Below are 20,707 nucleotides of genomic sequence, written 5' to 3' on the forward strand. Positions count from 1 at the left end.
GGGGGTGCTAACGTCCTCCAAAAGGGCATTTTGGAAATGCATGAGCGTCTTTTTGGGTTGTCAGATACAGGAGGTTTCTCTTGGCATTTGGTGGGCAGGGGCCACAGATGCCAGAAGCTCAGCAACACACAACACAATACATTATCCCTCCTCCTACTTGACTTTCACCCGCAATGTATGCATGTAGGTGAAAAACATTTTTAATCATCTGAGCTCAGAAGCTAATTTCATTCCATATTCTGTATTAATATGCATAGTAATTTTATATATATCCTAAATTACCCTGGAATGCAGCTGCAGTGCAAATTGAGGGAAGATGAGACTATGTTTTGTTCTGAAATTTGCCATATGTTATTTGCCATGTCAGAAAATGGCATCTGCAGATATCTCCAAAAGACTTCTTATATTTGAGTTGCTAAATCACTCACCTGTATGAGTCCACATCTGTGGCTGTCTCTTTCTGCAGGATTCTATGTGCACTTGCAACTTTGAGACTACATCATATCTTCCTGGTGGCATTGTGGCCAAACATTTACGTCTTGAAATTGCTTTCCTTTTATTTCTCCTTTATTTTACAATTAGACACCATATGGATTTCCTTCTTTTTTTAATCTTTTTTTTTTATTATTATTCTTTAAGTTCTAGGGTACATGTGCACAACGTGCAGGTTTGTTACATACGTGTACATGTGCCATGTTGGTGTGCTGCACCCATTAACTCGTCATTTACATACATATGTCTCCTAATGCTATCCCTCCCCACTCCCCCCACCTCACAACAGGCCCCAGTGTGTGATGTTCCCCTTCCTGATATGGATTTCTTAAAGTGATGTGTACATGTAGTTTATATTATCTGTGAATTTCTTTCAGGCAGAAAAGAGGATTATAAAACACTTGCAATTTTAAAATGGAGTATTGAGTTGGGTGGGGTATAAGTCACAAAGCTAGGTGTTCCTGCCATGTCAACAGCACTCCTTTGCGGGCAGAGGTCCTGCCCATGAGTTTTCGGTTGTAGTCCTAAGATTCTGCATGGGTCCAATCAGAACAAACAGAATGAGAGCCTTGGAGAAGGATCCTGGAGGCCTCCCACTAGGCCAGGGTTGCTGGAGTATGGGGACTTTGAGGAGTCCTAGAAGAGAGACTGGGCAGCCAGGGTAACAGGGGGTACCCAAAGGGCTTGGAAAGTGGCTGTTTGCCAACCACTACAAAGGATCGTGGTGCCTTAACAGCTGGTGAAGCTGCCCTTGTGCCCTTTGGCTGAATGTCAGCTGTCACTCAGCCCTCCTGCTGACATGTCTGTTTCCCATTCAAGTAAACTTCAGGCTGTGCCCATAGCTCCACTGGGTAAACAAGAGGACATGTGCTACTAAAAGAAATGTTTCTCTTTCACTCTTCTTCTGCCTTGAGCTGGTAGAAACTCAGTGTCATTAACTTCATGCCCCAGAAATGTGAGTTTCTGATCCTGGGGTTCTTCTAGCACCCTTACACTGAACTTGAGCAGCCTTTCCCAAAGACTGTCCCCCAATGCCCCAGAGATTGTTAGAGTGCCCCATCTGTTCTCCACCTTTTCCAGTATGTCCCAGGGTCATGTAAGTAAATTGCCTGAGATTCTCAAAAAGAGATGACCTAAGTTTCCACCCCATTCAAAAGGGCCTGCATTGTAAGCATATCCTTCTTACCGCATATCGTGGACACTGTGTTCTCAGCTGCTTCATCAACTACAGTGTTTAACTCAGCAATAATGATTCCATTTTGTCCAGCTATCCATGATATGCTTTTTCTTCAGTATTTGAGGATAGTAAAATTGCTTGAATAATTACAATAATAGCAGCTGTCATTTTTAGGCCTCTATTACGTGTCAGACATGATGCACATATTGTATTATGTAATCGTCATCAGAACCTTACAGATGACATAGGAAGAATACCGGGGCTCGGACTGGTGTGAACGATACGGTTTAAACCCAGATGTTTCCTGTTCTGAAGCCAGTGCTTTTTCTGTTTTGCCTGAGTATTAGCTGTGGGAGCCAGACATATCTGGGTCCAAATCTCAGTTCTAGCCAGATGATCTTGGGCAAGTGACTAAGTATTTCTTGATCTTGTTCCCTCACTCATAAAACAGGGATAATAATGCTGATGTTTCCACCAGTTTTATGATGTTTACATAATATATAGAATACAAAGTACAGTGCCTCATTTATAGTAAGCAATCAGTAAATTTTCGTTTCTTCCCTCCCCACAAACTGATCTTGAGATGATAGTCATCCCACAGGACTCTCACAGATTTCTATGGTCTTCCTAGCATGACCTGCTGATGAGGACCAAATAAATCCCATTGTCTATCCAGCTCAGCTGCTCTTGGCCCCAGCCTTGTCCCTGTGTTTATTCTGGAAGGAGTACTTAATGTGCCAGGAGGAAGGAAAGGGTTTGACCTTACTGGTCTTTGCAGGAACTGTGTTTTGTACTTTGTGGTACCCATGTGTGATGCTGGAAAGGTACATCTTTTAGAAATTCAGAGAAATCTTCTATAATCAACAATGGGAAATGGTTGTCTATTTTTTTCTCTATATAAATTTCCCAACTTATTGTGATGTTTGCCAGTGGTGGGTGTGTGTAATCTGATTTTAACTTTGTATTTTGGGGTCACCAAAAAAACACACCAAGACACAAGTATGTCTATGGGCTGAAAGTCAGAAGGAGCAGAACTGAGGGAAGGTAACTGAAAGAGAAAAACAGGATTGGTGAGGCACCAGAGGGTCCAGCAGGTACATGGAACTGCAGCTGGCAGGCTTTCTTCTGTGCTGCCAATCAGGAGAAGGCATATTATTCTGGACTACGTGCTGGCATCCAAAGTGGCTGGAATTGCAAGTGAACTTTAGCCTATGCGTGGCTGAATTCAGGTCAGCCAGTTGGGGGAAAAAGCAGCTTTTATCCCTGTCCACTTCCTGATGTCTCCTCATTGATGTTCCATACTCTGTTCTGATCAGCTGCTAGCGTGTGACAGGGTGGCTGGATCAAACAGCATCAACCAAATGTTCAGTCAAACATTGTAGTCAGCTAAATATTTTCACATAAGCCTTTTACATTAATCAAATCTCCCCTGCTCCTCTGACTCCTTCGACCTGCTTCACTCCTTTTTTTCATGTACTATATATTTAATATGTCTGTTGTTTACTGTCTGTTTACTGCTTGTAAACCCCAAAGGAAAGACCCGTTTTCCCCACTTATGTATCTCAAGTCCCTAGGACTATGCCTGGCACCTAGTAGGTGCTCAATAAATATTATAACAGATAAAAGGAACAAGAAAACATGAGTTCAGAGTTAGTGGACATCAGGCAGAAAAAACTGTTTATGAAGGAAAACAGAGGAGGACATAAAAGGCAATATCTGATCATTTTATTCACATATGAATAAAAAATTTGTATCAAAACAAGATAAACTCTTACCATCTTTAGAGAGGTAGATTTTATTTCTGCTACCCAGATTTTTATTTGTCACTTCAGTGTTAGTTTGTGTATTCATTCCTTTGTTCATCCATTCCTGTTACATGACACTGTGTTTAGTATAAAAATGCAAGCTAGACCACCAGCATCCACTCACATAACCCAAATAAGCCATTTTAAATAATGCACCTCTCTCTCACCTCAATTTGTTAAAATATGGTAGAGATGAAACCAAGGCTAAAGGTTGTTTCTCTCTACAGGCCAACAAGTTTTAGGATATAATGAGTAATTGACCTGGGAAATTAAACAAAAATAATTTTACTGCCAACCACAGACTGTACCCATAATCGAGGCTGGCTGTCTCACAGACTTTTGCTGCTGGCCAGAGTGAATGACTCAGCACAAGTCAACCCCAGGAGAGAAACAATACAGAGCTCACCCCTGGCTGATTGAGAGTCAGAAGCGCCATTCTTGTAGGTGAGGAGCAGAGCATGTATACATTGTGTTGTTCTGAATTGGAACTGAATTGTACTGAATACAGGAACATAGCACATTTATGAATCATGTGTACTGGATTGAAAATGTGAGAAGATGCTCCCAAGCAAAGGCACACTGAGGAGTGGAGACCAGAAAGGAACTGAGCTGAGGGGGCAAAAAAAAAAAAAAAGCCAGCCCATCGCAGCTACGCTGCACTGCAGATATTACGGATCAGTTGTGGCCCCTGGGAACGCCTGTTTGAGGACGGTCAAAACACTATGTCTAAATCGGAGCTCCTGGTCTTTCTGCTAAAGCCTGCTCCTTCTGCCTTTTCCCCATCTCAGTTGATGGCGATGCCATCCTTCTAGTTGTTCGGGTCAGAGACCAAGGAGTCATTCCTGACTCCTCATTTGCTTTGATACGCCACATCTGGTCTGAAATCTACTTTTCACAATCTCCACTACATTCTGTAGAGTTACATAAGGTAACTCTGGCCTGAGCTACCTTAATCTCTTGTCGGAATTATTGCGGTAGTCTCGGGTACGATGTCCCTAGTTCTGTGTTTACCCTCCAATAATCTATTCTCAGTACAGCAGCCAGAGCGATCCTTAGAAAAGAAAACCACATCACGGTATTCCTCTGCTCAAAACTCCATGATTATCTCCACTTCATTCAGGATAAAAGCCAAAATCCTTTCAGCAGCTCCCATGATTGGTGCCCCAACACCCTGTCATTTTCTCTCTGACTTCAAACCCTGGCCTTTTCTCCCTCGGTCACTCCATTCCAGCTACGTGGGTTCTGCTTGCTCCTTAAACACTGGAGGCACATTCCTATCTTGTGATCTTTGTGGTGGCTGTTTCCTCTCTCTGGGGAGCCCTTCCTGCAGATGTCTACATGGCTAATGCCACTTCCAGATATTTATTCAAATGTCACCTTCTCAATGAGACCTGTGCCGGCCATCCTATTTTAAATGGGAACCCACCCCCCCATATGTATTTCTGATCCTCCTCACTAGGTTCTACCTTTTTCCCTCCATGGTTTTTAACAGTTAACATGCTATACAATTTAATTATTGATTATAATTATTTCTCTGGGTCTCTCTCCCCTTGTGATGGTTAATTTTATGTGTCGACTTGACTGGGCCCTGGGATGTCCAGATATTTGGATGAGTATTATTCTGGGTGTTTTTGGATGAGATTAACATTTAAATTAGTAGACTAAGTAGATTGCGCTTCCTAATCAGTTGGAGTGCCTCATCCAATCAGTTGGAGGTCTGAATAGAACAAAATCTGACCCTCTCTTAAGTAAGAGAGAATTTTTACTGACAGCCTTCAAGCTGGGACATTGGGTGTTTTTGTTTGTTTGTTTGTTTGTTTTGTTTTTCCCCTGCCTTTGGACTCGAATTGAAAGATCATTGGCTCTTCCTGGATTTCCAGCCTGCCAGCCTTCAGACTTGGACTGGAACTTACACCATTGGCTCTCCTGGGTCTCCAGCCAACTGACTGCAGATCTTGGGACTTGCCAGTCTCCATAATCACAGCCAATTCCTTGCCATAAATAAATAAATAGATAAACAAATCCTATTTGTTGTGTTTCCCTGGAGAACCCTGACTAATACATGCCCGTCGCCACTTAAACAAAAGAGGGCAGGGACATCAGAGTACTGTCTGTGTTGTTTACTGCTGTACCCCAGGACCTGGACCAGCTCTGGCACATAAAAGTCACAAGTATATATTTGTTGAATAAATGAAGAAACAAATGAACCAGCAGGTAACAAAATAACTCTCTTTACAGATAATAGTGAGCAAAATTCTCTTCATTTTATTACACAGTCATGATTTATAAGCTTTACATCTAAGAACTGAGTCCAGAATCAAAGATTGGTCCTTCTAGCACATGCCTCATAGAAAGTAGTTCTGGTTGTACATCACATTTTATGCTGGATTTATACACACCATTAGCCACACTTTTCCTTTGGGGTCAGTGTCAAAATCCAGGCTCAGCAGTCTACAAGCACTGATAAGACTTGGAGTCCATGAGATTTATGGCATATGGAGCTATGGGACTCCTCTGGATTTGGCAGTGGCCAAACATCTTGGACAACAAAGAAGCATCTCAGTTCAAGCCTTGAAGATGAAAGGTCATTGGCCATGAGTGTGCACTGCAAAAGAAAAAGCCTGCAATTTAGTGGCTTTTTTCCTTAAAAAGCCTGCTTTTTCACACAAGTGTAGATGCATGAAAGAGGAAGCAAGAAAATACAGAGAAAGGACAGGAAAGAGACTGTAACTGTCAATGGTGGGAGTTGTTAGAAGTGGGGACAGGGCTGGCCAAAAAATGACCTGCAGAAAAGACAGCAACAGAGGACAGAATCCCAGTGCAGCGGGGGATGGCTATGCCAGCAACCCACCCAGAGATGATAATAGCTCCTGAAAGCAACTGCTGTGCATGCGTGTGTGTGTGTGTGTGTGTGTGTGTGTGTGAAAACAGGCTGCTTTACTTCTGGTAAATGCCCTTAAAAGCATCTCTATGGTTATAAGTCAGACAACCAGAGAGGAAGGGGCAAATGAATACACAGTGGACAGCCCAGCAGGCCTCCATGAAACCCTGAAGCTACCCCACAGGCCTCTTACAGCAGCATTTCCCTGGGTCTGTTCACAGAATACCAGTTCCTTAGAAAACTGAGTGAAATTAAAAGCTCCATGGATCAAAAAGCTTGAAAAGTATCAGGTTAAGCAAAGTCAAATAAGTTTCTTTAGTACCTTGTTCAGTATTCTGAAGTGAATTGTGGGCCACCAAAAGTGGGGGCGCCATGTGCAGAATCCTCCCAGCCCTGTTGACCAGGAAGCACGGCTCATGTTGAGGTACTCACCAAATGGGCTAGTGCTCTATGGGATGCATTGCTGTTTTCTCTCTTTTGTGTGTTGTGTGTGTGTGTGTGTGTGTGTGTGTGTGTATGTGTAGAGATGCGGTTTCACTCTATTGCCGAGGCTGGTCTCAAACTCCTGGGTTGAAGCTATCTGCCCACTTCAGCCTCCCAAAGTGCTGAGATTACAGGCGTGAGCCACCACGCCCCACTGTTTGCTCCTGAGAATAACAAACAATGGAATCTTACGAAGATGATTTACCCTTAAAAGATAAAGCACATTTCAGATTAAGGATCATTGGAGCTAAGTATACGTGGCTTGATACAATAATGACTCATCTACCCTGTGGGATATCTTAACACTCAGGGGAGTTATTGAAGTTCTTTGCATCTGCTGAGTTTGAGGTGGAAACTGTAGGTTTACATTTTTTCAGCCAGATTCTACATAAATGAATCTCAGATGAAAAGATCTGGCCCTCTCTCTATCACGGACCACTTACGAAGGGAGAGACAGTGACCCAGCAAATTCAATTGACTGGGCTGGGTACTTTCAAATGGTGGATTGGATAGTTTGAGATTTATCATTAGAAAGTAGAAAGAACAGATGAAAACCAATCAGCATGGTAGTTGGTATATAGTCAATGTGTCTGGAATTGGTGGGTTCTTGCTGATTTCAAGAATGAAGCTGCGGACCCTCGTGGTGAGTGTTACAGCTCTTACAGGTAACTTGTCTGGAGTTGTTCATTCCTTCCGGTGGGTTCGTGCTCTCTCTGGCTTCAGGAGTGAAACTGTAGACCTTCACAGTGAACGTTACAGTTCATAAAGGCAGCATGGACCCAAAGAGAAAACAGCAGCAAGATTTATTCTGAGGATTGAAAGAACAAAGCTCCCACACCATAGACAAGTACTCCAAGTGGGTTCCTACTAGGGGTTCAGGCAGCCTGCTTTTATTGCCTTATCTGACCCCACCCACATCCTGCTGATTGGTTCATTTTACAGAGAGCTGATTGGTTCGTTTTGACAGGGAGCTGATTGGTGCATTTACAAACCTTGAGCTAGACACAGAGTGCTGATTGATGCATTTACAATCCTTTAGCCAGACACAAAAGTTCTCCAAGTCCCCACTAGATTAGTACCACACAGAGCACTGATTGGTGTGTTTACAAACCTTCAGCTAGACACAGGGTGCTGATTGGTGTGTTTACAATCCTGTAGCTAGACACAGAGTGTTAGAAAAGTTCTCAAAGTGCCCACTAGATTAGCTAGACACAGAACACTGGTGGGTGCATTTACAAACCTTGAGCTAGACACAGGGTGCTGATTGGTGCATTTACAAACCTTTAGCTAGACATAAAAGTTCTCCAAGTCCCCACCCGACTCGGAAGCCCAGCTGGCTTCCCCTAGTGGTTCCCTGGCGGCCAGTCCCACTCCACGCACCCGCGCTCCTCAGCTCTTGGGTGGTCGATGGGACCCAGTGCCGAGGAGCAGAGGAGCAGGGAGCCATGCCCCCCGGAGGCTCAGGCCACGTGGGAGCCCACCAGGGGAGCAGGGGAGGTCTTGGGCATGGCGGGCTGCAGGTCCAGAGCACTGCCCCATGGGGAGGTGGCTGAAGCCTGGCGAGAATTTGAGCATGGCACGGGCGGGCTGGCAGTGCTGGGGGACCAGGCCTGGGTGTTCAGCCCCTCACTGCCCGGGGCCACTGGCACCAGCTAGCCGCTCCAAGTATGGGACCCATGGAACCCATGCCCACCCAGAACTGGTGCTGGCCCGCCAACGCCACACGCAGCCCTGATTCCTGCCTGCACCTCTCCCTCCACACCTCCCCGCAAACAGGGAGACAGCTTTAGCCTCGGCCAGCCCAGAGAGGGGCTCCCACAGTGCAGCAGCGGGCTGAAGGCCTCCTCGAGTGCAGCCAGAGTGGACACTGAGGCCAAGGAGGCACCGAGAGTGACCGAGGGCTGCTAGCACATTGTCACCTCCCAAATGCACATCAAATGTTGACAGAATGAAAAATGAATTGCAGTTGAGAAGAATTTGTTCTTACTATATCAGAGAACTAATTTCTGATCACTGTACATTGTCATAGATTTATAAAGCTGGTGAATTCAAATGGTTTCAGCAGTTTTCTCCAATTTTTGTCCCTAGGGATTACTAGTGAAGTCCCTCTGGGTTTAAGTACAGCACAAGTGAGACCTTTTGCTCCTCAGCTTTTATGTGCAGAATCTCACAAAGTGAAATTATAGGTGATTATAAAATTCATCGCTGTCAGAAGCCAGATACCTCCCAGATAGGGTAAGAGTTGGTATTTTCTCAGCTGAACCAGTAAGCTGTAATAAGAACAAAATAGAAAATGAGATTCTTCTTAGCCACCTGATCTGTTGTTCTCTTATACTTATTGTAGACAACTAGGTTAAGCTTTGGTTTTCAACTTAATTTTCTCTCCAAAACATCTGGTTTCTCTCTGCAGCAATTTTGTATGTCACTATTTGTCATTGCCTAGTATTGATCCACTGCTTCCTTCCTGGATCTCAGTTCAGCTAATCCCATGCCCCTGCCATGAATCCAGCATTTTCTGGAACTCGTGTTGTCAAGTCCCTTTATACAAGGGAAATACACTAGAGCCTCCTCTGTCTCCCGTATTCGTAGTTAGCTGCACACTGATGCATGAGTGGAAAAGATATGTTTTCTCTGACTGGACTATTAGCTTTTTGCACTACCAGTCAAGTATCTTATCAGAACAACTATAATGAAAACTATAAATCTCAACCTGAGGGAACAGTTAATGTGAAGCGTTTTCTTGTTTGTTTATTTTGTTCTGTTTTTATGGTCTCCCAAGCCCTGGTGTTGCATTAAGATTCAGGATATGAGCTATTGTGAGGCTAGTGTAACATCGTGGGTCCTTGTGTTAAACGTTTACATTTCCATTCAACTTGACTTTTCCTCTCACATAACCTATCCTTCGGAAAAGTGTCAAACATTGACAGCATAGAGAAAATTGTAGCCCACATGTCATGTCAACAGAACTGTGTTCTTGTTCTGATGTGTAACTTGTAGGTTTTAGAGTGAGCGCACCCTCAAATTCTGCAGCACAAAATCTAGAAATGATGAGAGATGGGAATCACATCTGTGAACAATGGCAAAGACAAAGAATAGTAAGTGGGAAGTGACCAAAAAAAAAAAATGTCTACTGTTCATTGTGTCAGTGGCCCCAAAATCCTAGAGAAAGCTTTGAATGATTCTGACAAGTTAAAATATATTGATAATGACAGTGTAGATTATTATCTATCTGAAGGGTACAAAAATGGCTTCAGAGAAGGCTTTTTAGCCTGTGATTTGCCGAACACTTTTGCAGAAAAGACATCGTATTAAAAATGCCCAATTTGCAACTGCAAGTGTATTGTTCTACCTTTATAGAGCAGTAGAACAACCTCATGTCAAACTTCAGTGCTGCCCCGGAGGTCTTATCTAAATAGTTCTTATGTCCCAGGCTCCAGATCTCTTCCTTTCTAGTTCTTCTGAAGATGTCAGTAAAGGGGCATCATAATGATGATCCTGGGGCCCCATGAAAAATTAAATTAAATTCTAGATGGGAGCCTGTCATTATTATTATCTGTTTTCTGTGTGACTAAAATAGCTTGGTTTCTTTTTTGGTTTTTTTTTTTTTTTTTTTTTTTTTTTTTTTTGAGATGGAGTCTTGCTCTGTTGCCCAGGCTGGAGTGCAGTGGCACGATCTCAGCTCACTGCAAGCCCCACCTCCTGGGTTCACACCTGCGTCAGCCTCACGAGTAGCTGGGACTACAGGTGCCCGCCACCATGCCTGGCTAATTTTTCTGTATTTTTAGTAGAGGTGGGGTTTCACTGTGTTAGCCAGGATGGTCTCCATCTCCTAACCTTGTGATCCACCCGCCTTGGCCTCCCAACATGCTGTGATTACAGGCGTGAGCCACCGAACCCAGCCAGCTTGCTTTATAAACAAAAACTATTACTGAAAGAAAAAAAATGTGCCAATGAGGTTGTTGAAAGATTAGCATTAAAAATTAAAGTAGGGGCTGGGCACAGTGGCTCACACCTGTAATCCCAGCACTTTGAGAGGCCGAAGCGGGTGGATCATTTGAGGTCAGGAGTTTGAAACCAGCCTGGTCAACATGGTGAAACGCCGTCTCTACTAAAAATACAAAAATTAGCTGGTCATGGTTGCACACGCCTGTAATCCCAGCAAGAATTGCTTGAACCTGGTGGGTGGAGGTTGCAGTGAGCCGAGATCACACCATTGCACTCCAGCCTGGGTGACAGAGTGAGACTCCATCTCAAAAAAAAAAAAATTAAAGTAGAAGTTTATGCATGTTAAAAAGCTTGTCTCTGAGATACCAAGACAATGTAACTATCCAAAGCAATGCATCCTCTGGAAGACCAAGTCACCAGGTTTCATATTCTTGAAGAATGATCTTTAAAGAATATAAGCAAATATAGCTTGGGCACGGTGGCTCATGCCTGTAATCCCAGCACTTTGAGAGGCTGGGGTGGGAGGATTGCTTGAGCCCAGGAGTTCAAGACCAGCCTGGGCACAACATAGGGAGACCTGGTCTCCTCAAAAAAATCAAAAACTTAGCCAGGGCTGGTGGCACATGCCTGTGGTTCCAGCTACCTGGGAGGGTGAAGCTGGAGGATCTCTTGAACCCGGGAGGTTGAGGCTGCAGTGAGCCAAGATTGCACCACTGCACTCCAACCTAGGTGACAGAGTGAGACCCTGTCACAAATAAATAAATAAAAACATAAGCAAATATAGTATATAAGGAACATAAAGTTTAGCAATCCTAAAATAAGGAACATATATGAACCATCAAGTCTTATAAAGATGTAAAAATATTTCCCAAGGGATCTATTATTATTCAATATAATGGCAACTGTTGTAAAATCATGTACATGATGAGTGGTGCTCACTAGGTTTTGCAAACATTTTAGATTGTTTAAATTGTACAAGTGTTTTTGAAGGTGTCTCCATGGACGTATTCTGAAATCTCCAAAATGTTCCTGGGCAGTAAAAAAATTTTATTTAATGGGACTCAACAAGAAGGGAACTAGCCTAAGGAAACACCTACAATTGCAGCGAAGCAAAAGTTAACTCAATTGAACATTTCTGATTTGTAAACAATTGCTTCTGACTTTAAATGGTGAAAATAATTGCTTCAATTATTAGAATGTGTCCAAATATATATATGTGTGTATGTGCAAATATATATATATATATATATATTTTTTTTTTTTTTTTTTTTTTTTTGAGACAGAGTCTCACTCTGTCGCCCAGGCTGGAGTGCAGTGGCATGATCTCGGCTCACTGCAACCTCCACCTCCCGGGTTCAAGCGATTCTCCTGCCTCAGCCTCCCGAAATACTGTTCCTGATTTGGATAACCTTTGCTTGAGAAAACTTTATTCTTCTTCAGCTGGGTAATTTATTCTGGCAGCTTCTGAATGTGTTTTCCTAAAGCTTCTTCCCTAATTGGAAGGAGGTTTAATATTTTTTGACACATGCAAACTTAACAGCCCCTATATGAAATATTTTCTACTTTTGAAGGTGTGAAACTGGTTAAAATGTTTTAAAACTTTTCCCTTAATTGCAAAGGAAATATATGTACATGTTAGAAGACTTAGAATATATAGATAAGCCAATAAAATTAAAGTTCTATGTTGACACTTTGTTGTATATCTTTCCATATATTTTCTGTGCCGTGCACTCACACACATACACACATGCATCCAAATGAAATAAACTAGTGAAACTTTGCACAAAAATACGTAAGCAAAAGTAATAATGATTGGTGTTTGGTAGCGTGGTTTACTAATGCATACTGCTTGATATGAGCTTTCTTGGAATTTTAAATGTAAGTGGAACCCAAACCTTTTTTAAATTTTACTTTAATGCTATTAAGTTTGTTTGAGTTGTAGTGGTAATGCAAATGTCATTACTTTGAAATCATTCTTTCTCAGATGATAGAGTTCTCACAGTACATGCCAGGAATGTATTGATGGGATTTTATTTGTATGCTTGTTTGTTTTCATGGAACTGTTTGAATTAAACTCTTAGAATCATTCTTGATAGTTTGAATCACCATTACTTAAAAAGTAATTATTATTATTTCTGAAAATATTTCCAATAATTATATCTACACTTGATCTTAACCAAAAGGCCGAGAAGCAATGAATAATTACATCTACAGGGAAAAAAAATGAACACCAACTTTTAGCACTGCTTTTTTTCCATGTGATGGAATGCAGAATGTTTATTGTTTACTTATGTTTTACATCTATATTTTTTGGTGTTTCACAAAGAGCATATATGGGTTTTTATAATCAGAAAAAGAATTTCATTATAAAGAAGTAACAATGACTGAACCATTTTCTACCTGATACAGAACTACATGAGAACCATGGGTTCCAGAAATAACAGGCCTAATTTGTTTTACTCAATAATACATCTTTGAGGTCAAACTCCCAGAGTTTGTGCCGTCTCTTACAAAACTGCATGAGTGGGAATTTGGTTTTCCTTTTTGGGTAAAGTTTCTACAAAGCTTGCTGATAAAACTCATTTTACTTTTGCAAAACAATTCCCTTACTTTGGGAGCTAAACGGAGATGAAGCTGATAACGGGACTCAGTGCTTCAACTTTAAAGCAGAAGCTAGGGTCATAAAGACATGGAGTCCTAAAATACTCTTCCAAAGTACAGTCGCATCCAGCTAAGATAACCCTTGGAAACGTTTGCTGAAAACGTGCAGTTTGTTCATGCATCTCTTCCATGTTAGCCATTTCCACCTTCTTCTGTCAAAGCCACAGAAACTAGGGGAAGGCCAGGGAGCATGTTCAGCTCATCTTCACATGAATTCTGAGAAATTGTTGAGAATCAAAGAAACCTCAGTGAGACATTAACAAAAAGTAATCTGAGTGACATCTATGTAAAAGTCATTGCAAAGCACACTAGCTGCTAGACATATCCGGGGAGCTACCACCAATGCACTCCCTTGACAGAAAACCAGGACACCTCTTAGATGAGCTCCTTCTTTAGTGGAAAACCCTTATGTAATTTTAATTGACATCAATGCAAATCAGCCTGTATTGAATGAGTGTGCCTAATATATGCTTAATACTGAAACAGGTTGAAGTACCTCTCATAGACCCCCCCATTGACTTTTCGTCTGACATCCCACACAACCACCTTTGATGGAAGTCACACCATCACTCTGATGTTCTCTTCTATTTTTGATTCCAGCCTTGAAAGTCAGGATGAACTGGTGAAGATAAGACTTCTTTAAAGTACAGGAGAAGTCTATTGGCACAGAATAAAAGCAGTAATGTTTATTAGAGTTGTGCAAATAGCTGTTGTACTTGATTCTCTCAACATTGCTTTTTTTTTTAAATGATGACAATTCTTCACATAATTGCCAAACTAAAGCAAAAGAAAACTTTCTCAATCTTTATGATGCTTTCATCAGATAACCAATATAAAGTATCTTCCAGAAGACTCTGTCTCCTCAGACTTTAGTTTGTTCTCGGGAAGTTAGAGATAAACAAAGATGGCCTTAATAAATCTCTCTAATGTTATGAATATACAGTTTCTGGTTTTTTTTCCCCTTGGGGCAGTGGGCCAGGTATCATCAACAATTCAGATATTCTGGCCTTTCTCAAAAATGTCATTACATTAAGAACATTGTGATTTAGCCAATTGTTTGAGAAAATTAGGATGCTTTTTAGTAGTTCTGCCATCATTAAAAATCAGCTGCCTTCTGGGGAAACTGATGCCACACCCTTGATCAGGTGTTGAATTTGAACTGAAAAGAATCCCCTAGAGAAGGAGATGTTTGCTTTCTAAGAATGAAGCTCCAGGGAGGGTATTTAAAACTGATGTTGGGCAACCATTAACGAACAAGTGTGGCATAATTGTGTTTGGGGCCAGGACTGTTTAGAGGAGTTTTTGTTTGTTCTATCGTTGAGGATTTGGAGGGAAGGAGTTGAAGGTGTTTGCTTTCCCCGAACTGCCATTACCTCTGCATTGGTTTGATAGGGCTGCCCTAACAAAGTACCACAGACATGTAGATTAGAAACAACAGAAATTCCTCACAGTTCTGGAGGCTGGAAGTCCAGGATCAAGGTGACAGCAGGGTTGGTCTCTCCCCACGCTTCTCTCCTTGGCTTGTAGATGCTGCCTTCTCCCTATGTCTTCATGTGGTCTTCCCTCTGTGTGTGTCTGTGTCCTCATCTCCTTTTCTTATAAAGACACCAGTCAGGCCAGATGCCATAGCTCACGCCTGTAATCCCAGTACTTCGGGAGGCCGAGGTGGGTGGATCACAGTTTGAGACCAGCCTGGCCAACATGGCGAAACCCCATCTCTTCTAACAATACAAAAATCAGCTGGGTGTGGTGGTGTGTACCTGTAATCCCAGCTACTTGGGAGGATAAGGCAGGAGAATCGCTTGAACCCGGAAGGTGGAGGTTGCAGTGAGCCGAGATCGTACCACTGCCCTCCAGCCTAGGCGACAAGAGCAAAACTCTATCTCAAAAAAAAAAAAAAAAGAAAAAGACACCAGTCATATTGGATTGAAGCCCACCCTAATGACCTCATTTTAATGTAATCATTTCTTTAAAGACCCTATCTCCAAATATGGTTGCATTCCAACCATATTTAAGATCCTTTCTCCAAATATGGTACTGGGGGTTAAGGCTTCAGCATATGAATTTGGTTGGGGGGCGGGTGGACAGAGTGCAGCCCCTAACAACTCTGATTCAAGGTCTTTTCACCAAATCCATAAGCCCTTTGCTTTGTAGTGGTCAGAAGGGAAAGAGAGGAGACAGGAAGATATTCATGGCTTTTCCACAACAACTGACTAGCGTCTGCAGCAAATGTTTTTGTTTTTCCCCTCCTTCAGTATGGGATAGCTAAAAAGTCCACTGGGAACCTTGAGAGTACTTTGCTTTCTCTCCCTGTATTTCTTTGTTTCCCTCAAACAGAAGGGTGCCTCTGTCCCTCAGCATATGTTAGGAAACCGCTGTCCTTGTGTTTGCATTTAAGAGGTGGGAAAGAGCCAGTCAGTGAACTCGGCCAATCAGCGGCTCTGTAACTGGCAGATACCTTGGAGATCACCAGCCACCTGTTGTGCACCCACAGTATACCTGACCCTTTACCAAGCACGACACGTTCTCTCATTTACGCCTCCTAATATCCCTGTGAAGCAGGTACTGTTGTCAACCCTAGCTTGCAGATGGGACAAGGGAATCTTGGACAAGTTTGGTAATTGATATAAAGTCCCAGAACTGAGCATACTGTGGAGCAAGGATTTGAACCAAAGAAGTCTCCTGCTAGAACCTGTGCTCTTAATCTCTTCTTAATACCTTTCCCTAGTCGTAGTGGCAGAGAAGAAACCTGTATGTAGAGAACTAACCGTATTTTTCTCAGCACTCAGTATCAAGAATTGTCTCAGGGCCTCCCCAGAGACCTCGGTTCTAGCTCCAGCTCCACTAATCATTGCTAGCTGGTCTTGACATAGTAAATTAACCTCTCTGAGCTCGTATTCCATATGTAAAATAGGAGAATTGGATTATGGCCATGTTTCTCAAACTTTTAGGCTAGATCCATAAAAAGAAATACATTGTATTTACATTTTAAACACAACCCAGTACACACACACATGCGCGCATGCACACACACACACACACACACTTCATAGCCAAAACAAGAGTTTGATACCAAAATATCCATCCTTATTATATGTGAATGTCCTCTGATATTTTCTATTCTAATCTATTTTCATGATTTTTAAATGCTAATTGTGACCTATTCTACTGGGTTTGTCAAAAAGCTGAACTAGGTGACCCAGTTTAGACTCCTGGAATCCTAAAATCCTGTTAATCTATGTAGATGCCTGTTTGGAGCTTCTCATATCTTAAATGCATATTTATTTTAAACAAATGAATATCACGTATTGCAGGGGACAACATCCTTTTTACCTCTGGTATGAGTTAACTGCATCATGGAAATAATAATAATTACTTCTATTTATTGTGTACCTTCCATGTGCCAGGGCTTTAAAATGCAGTATCTCCTGTAGCCTGTAGGTGGTAGGTATTATTTCTGATTTATAGACGAGGAAACTAAGGATCTGATTAAATAATTCGCTCAAGGCCCCGTAGGCACCAAAGCTATTTGAACCAAGGCCATTCTAATTCCAAAGCCCTTACATTCAACCTTCTTTTCAGAGGAGGGGATATAAAGGGCTTTAGAAGGAGAGGTAAAGTCTAAAAGCTACCGCAGCTGCTCATAATTTATTTCCTAATAGTTTGCTGTCCCCGGCAGAAATGACTGTCCTCCGGGGTGTGAAGCCACTGCTGCAGCAATGATTGAAATCACCTGGGAAGCTTAAACAGTTCCCCCTGCCCTCACCCAGGCCACCCAAGGACCAGTTAAATCAGAATTGCTAGAGGTGGAACCCAGGCCTCAGTGGTTTTTTTTTTTTTTTTTTTTTTTGAGACGGAGTCTCGCTCTGTCGCCCAGGCTGGAGTGCAGTGGCCAGATCTCAGCTCACTGCAAGCTCCGCCTCCCGGGTTTACGCCATTCTCCTGCCTCAGCCTCCGGAGTAGCTGGGACTACAGGCGCCCGCCACCTCGCCCGGCTAGTTTTTTTTTGTATTTTTAGTAGAGACGGGGTTTCACCGTGTTAGCCAGGATGGTCTCGATCTCCTGACCTCGTGATCCTCCCGTCTCGGCCTCCCACAGTGCTGGGATTACAGGCTTGAGCCACCGCGCCCGGCCGGCCTCAGTGGTTTTTAAAGCCCCCAAGGTGGTTCTAATGTGTAGCCAAGGCTGGGAACCATTGCTCTGAAATCTCAGAAATTAAAGCGCTGTAAGGAGCTTTTCTATTTTACCTCCTGCAAACAAGATTTACTAAAATACTGCTTAAAACTCTTTAACTGCTCCCACAGAGCTGAAGTATAGGGTCTTTGCTGTTTCTTTGGAGCATGCACAAAAATCTGATAAACAACCTTGTATCTGCTTTTCAACACCTAGAGAAATTAGAGAATGCTAAGGATGTAGATGAGGAGATGTTTAAAGCAACTGTGGTCTTCTGGAGAATCTAGCTCCGAGACACTTCATAACTCAGCTCACGTCATTTTGTTTTTTATTTTTTATTTTTATTTATTTACATATTTTTTTTCAGACAGAGTCTCACTCTGGTGCCAGGCTGGAGTACAGTGGTGAGTCACAGCTCACTGCAGTCCCAAATTCCTGGGTAATTCTAATTCTCCCAGGATTGGAGCCTCCTTAATAACTGGAACTACAGGTGCACACCACTACAGCCACCTTATTTTTAAAATTTTTTTGTAGAAGTGGGGTCTTGCTGTGTTGTCTGGGCTGGTCTCGAACTCCTGGCCCCAAGCAATCCTCCCGCCTCAGCCTCACAAAACGGTGGACTTACAGGTATGAGCCACCACACCCAGCCAGCTCATGTAATTCTGAAAGTCATTTTTGTATAAATGGAGAAGTCAGTTGTTGAATTAGCAGAATTGAGTGTGACCTGTAGCCATAGGCCAAGTGGACTGGGGACAATGTAGAATGCTAACAAAGACTAAAGTCACTATAAATATGATAAGCCATCATGTTTTCTTAAAAAGGGCCGGGCGCGGTGGCTCACGGCTGTAATCCCAGTATTTTGGGAGGCCGAGGTGGGTGGATCATTTGAGGTCAGGAGTTCAAGACCAGCCTGGCCAACACCACCTCTGCTAAAAATAAAATTAACTGGGCGTAGTGGCAGGCATCTGTAGTCCCAGCTACTTGGGAGGTTGAGGCAGGAGAATCACCTGCCTTGGGAGATGGAGGTCGCAGTGAGCCAGTATCATGCCACTGTACTCCAGCCTCGGACAGAGTGAGACTCCGTCTCAAAAAAAAAAAAAAAAGGGCAAGGGGCCTCGGTGAAAGATTTCCACTTTTTCACATGGATTATGGTAACTATGGTGAAACCAGGAAGCCTCTCCCAAAGCATTTTCCCACCGGAACAGGATGATGTCATTTTACTAACCTTCCAGTCTTACCCAACTTTATACCGGGGTTATTGCAGTGTGTAATCTATTTGCCATTTGAAATATAAATGATCAACACTCAATTTCACTGTCTTCCATGAAGGAGTCTTCAAAATGGGGACTGTGCTATACTGCTGGGTTTTTTCCACATCTCAAGCCGCAGCATTAATAATGTTAAAAATATCTGCAATTTTCATACTTCAGACAGTAAAAGCACAGCATTACCATAACCAAGAACAAATGCGTGCTATTCTCAAAGATGATTATATGTTTCTTTTAGACCCCTTGACAGATGGCAAGTCCTGAATTCTCCTGCTTAGGCCAACATGGATAGAGGTGCTCTGCGTCTGCTCTGTCTGTAGTAACAGCCCCCGATGTTTGATTGCTTCCAGAATGATGTGGCCACGCTTCTGAAACCCATATCGGAAAAGATTCAGGAAATCCAAACATTCAGAGAGAGAAACCGGGGGAGTAACATGTTTAATCATCTTTCGGCCGTCAGCGAAAGCATCCCTGCCCTTGGATGGATAGCTGTGGTGAGTCTAGATGGAATGTTGCCTCTTCACCTCATCACGCTTCTGGAGTATTTAGGAGAACTCGTAGCTTAGTTACCTTCACGCTCCTTGCACTGAAGGAAGCTTCCTAGGCTGAATGCATCTGCTTTCTCCTACCCTGTTTAAAGTTCAATGCTTTCTGTTCTGAGATACTGTAGAAAGTGTTTTTATCAACCTTTACAGAGCAACATTTGCCTCCCACTTTCAAGTCCACACGTCTCCATTGCTTTTCTTCTTCTTTAAGGCATTTTCTTTCTTATTCTATTTTTTTTTCCTTCTATGCTTGGGTGACGGTCCTGTTTTCTCAGTCCCCCAAACCCGGTCCTTATGTCAAGGAGATGAATGATGCTGCCACCTTTTACACTAACAGGGTCTTAAAGGACTACAAACACAGGTACGTACCTTACTTTACTCATCAAATTTTCAGTTGATTACTTGTTAGACATTTGTCCCTAAAACTCAGTATGGTTAACTACTGATTCCTTTTCAAGGCTCTACACTAATGTACTATAATCTTTAAAGGAAAATCTAATCTTTGCAGATAAAGTCAAGTGGAAAGTGGAATCAATTATCCAGATAATATATGTGTTTTAGAAAGTCTGCCTCAGTTCGCTTATAATGAATAAACTCTCCCCACTTGAATGCATGTCAGTATCTTATGTATTCCCACAATAATCAGAGAGCTTGGTGATGGAGCACCCCTATATGGTACAGAACCTTTACATGGATCAAAGTAGAGTTAGAGGGTGAGCTGTAGAAGAGAGGAAGAATCAGGAAATGAAGTGTGAATCAAGAACAGAATGAGATGAAACAACAAACCAGAGCAGTGAGAAAGAAACCAGAGACTCAGTTAATATGAAATATAACTGGGATGGATACAGAGACACCTATAAGATTAGCAGCCATTCAGAGCGCTGCTGAAAGTATAGATGAGTCTAAACCAAGGGACTTTGCCTGGTGAACCAGCGTGAAAGGACCTTGCATTTGACAGCACAAGTAATAGATCCCAGAGTAACTTAAACTGGAGTCAGAATAGAAAATAGGCCCAAACTGAAAGCTCTGACATGGCAGAGCTGAAGAAATATCCAGGAAAATGTGTCCTAAACTATTTAAGGGATATCATGAGATTCCTCCCCCTCCGATAAGGTCATGCCTTGTACTCTAAACAGTTGGTTAAATGTGATGTGGCTGGTGCCTAGGAACTAAGGGAAGGGATGAGGCAAATATAAGAGCAGCAAGGTTCTACCTGCTTCTGGCCCTGGACTCCAGAGTGGATCTCCCTCTGAGCTCTTAGATGGCAGCGACAGAAG

At 42.6% G+C, this 20,707-nt stretch overlaps 1 protein-coding gene across 1 annotated transcript in view; it reads left to right on the forward strand.

Moving 5' to 3' along the window:
- CAP2 (cyclase associated actin cytoskeleton regulatory protein 2) overlaps positions 1-20,707 on the forward strand; it is a 166,699-nt gene that overhangs the window by 96,613 nt on the left and 49,379 nt on the right. The window contains exons 5-6 of the mRNA XM_007973609.3: positions 19,236-19,379; positions 19,706-19,791. Coding sequence (XP_007971800.3) covers positions 19,236-19,379; positions 19,706-19,791 — 230 coding nt within the window. The remainder of the gene's footprint in view (positions 1-19,235; positions 19,380-19,705; positions 19,792-20,707) is intronic.

This window comes from Chlorocebus sabaeus, chromosome 17, assembly GCF_047675955.1.
Source record: "Chlorocebus sabaeus isolate Y175 chromosome 17, mChlSab1.0.hap1, whole genome shotgun sequence".
Lineage (NCBI taxonomy): Eukaryota > Metazoa > Chordata > Mammalia > Primates > Cercopithecidae > Chlorocebus > Chlorocebus sabaeus.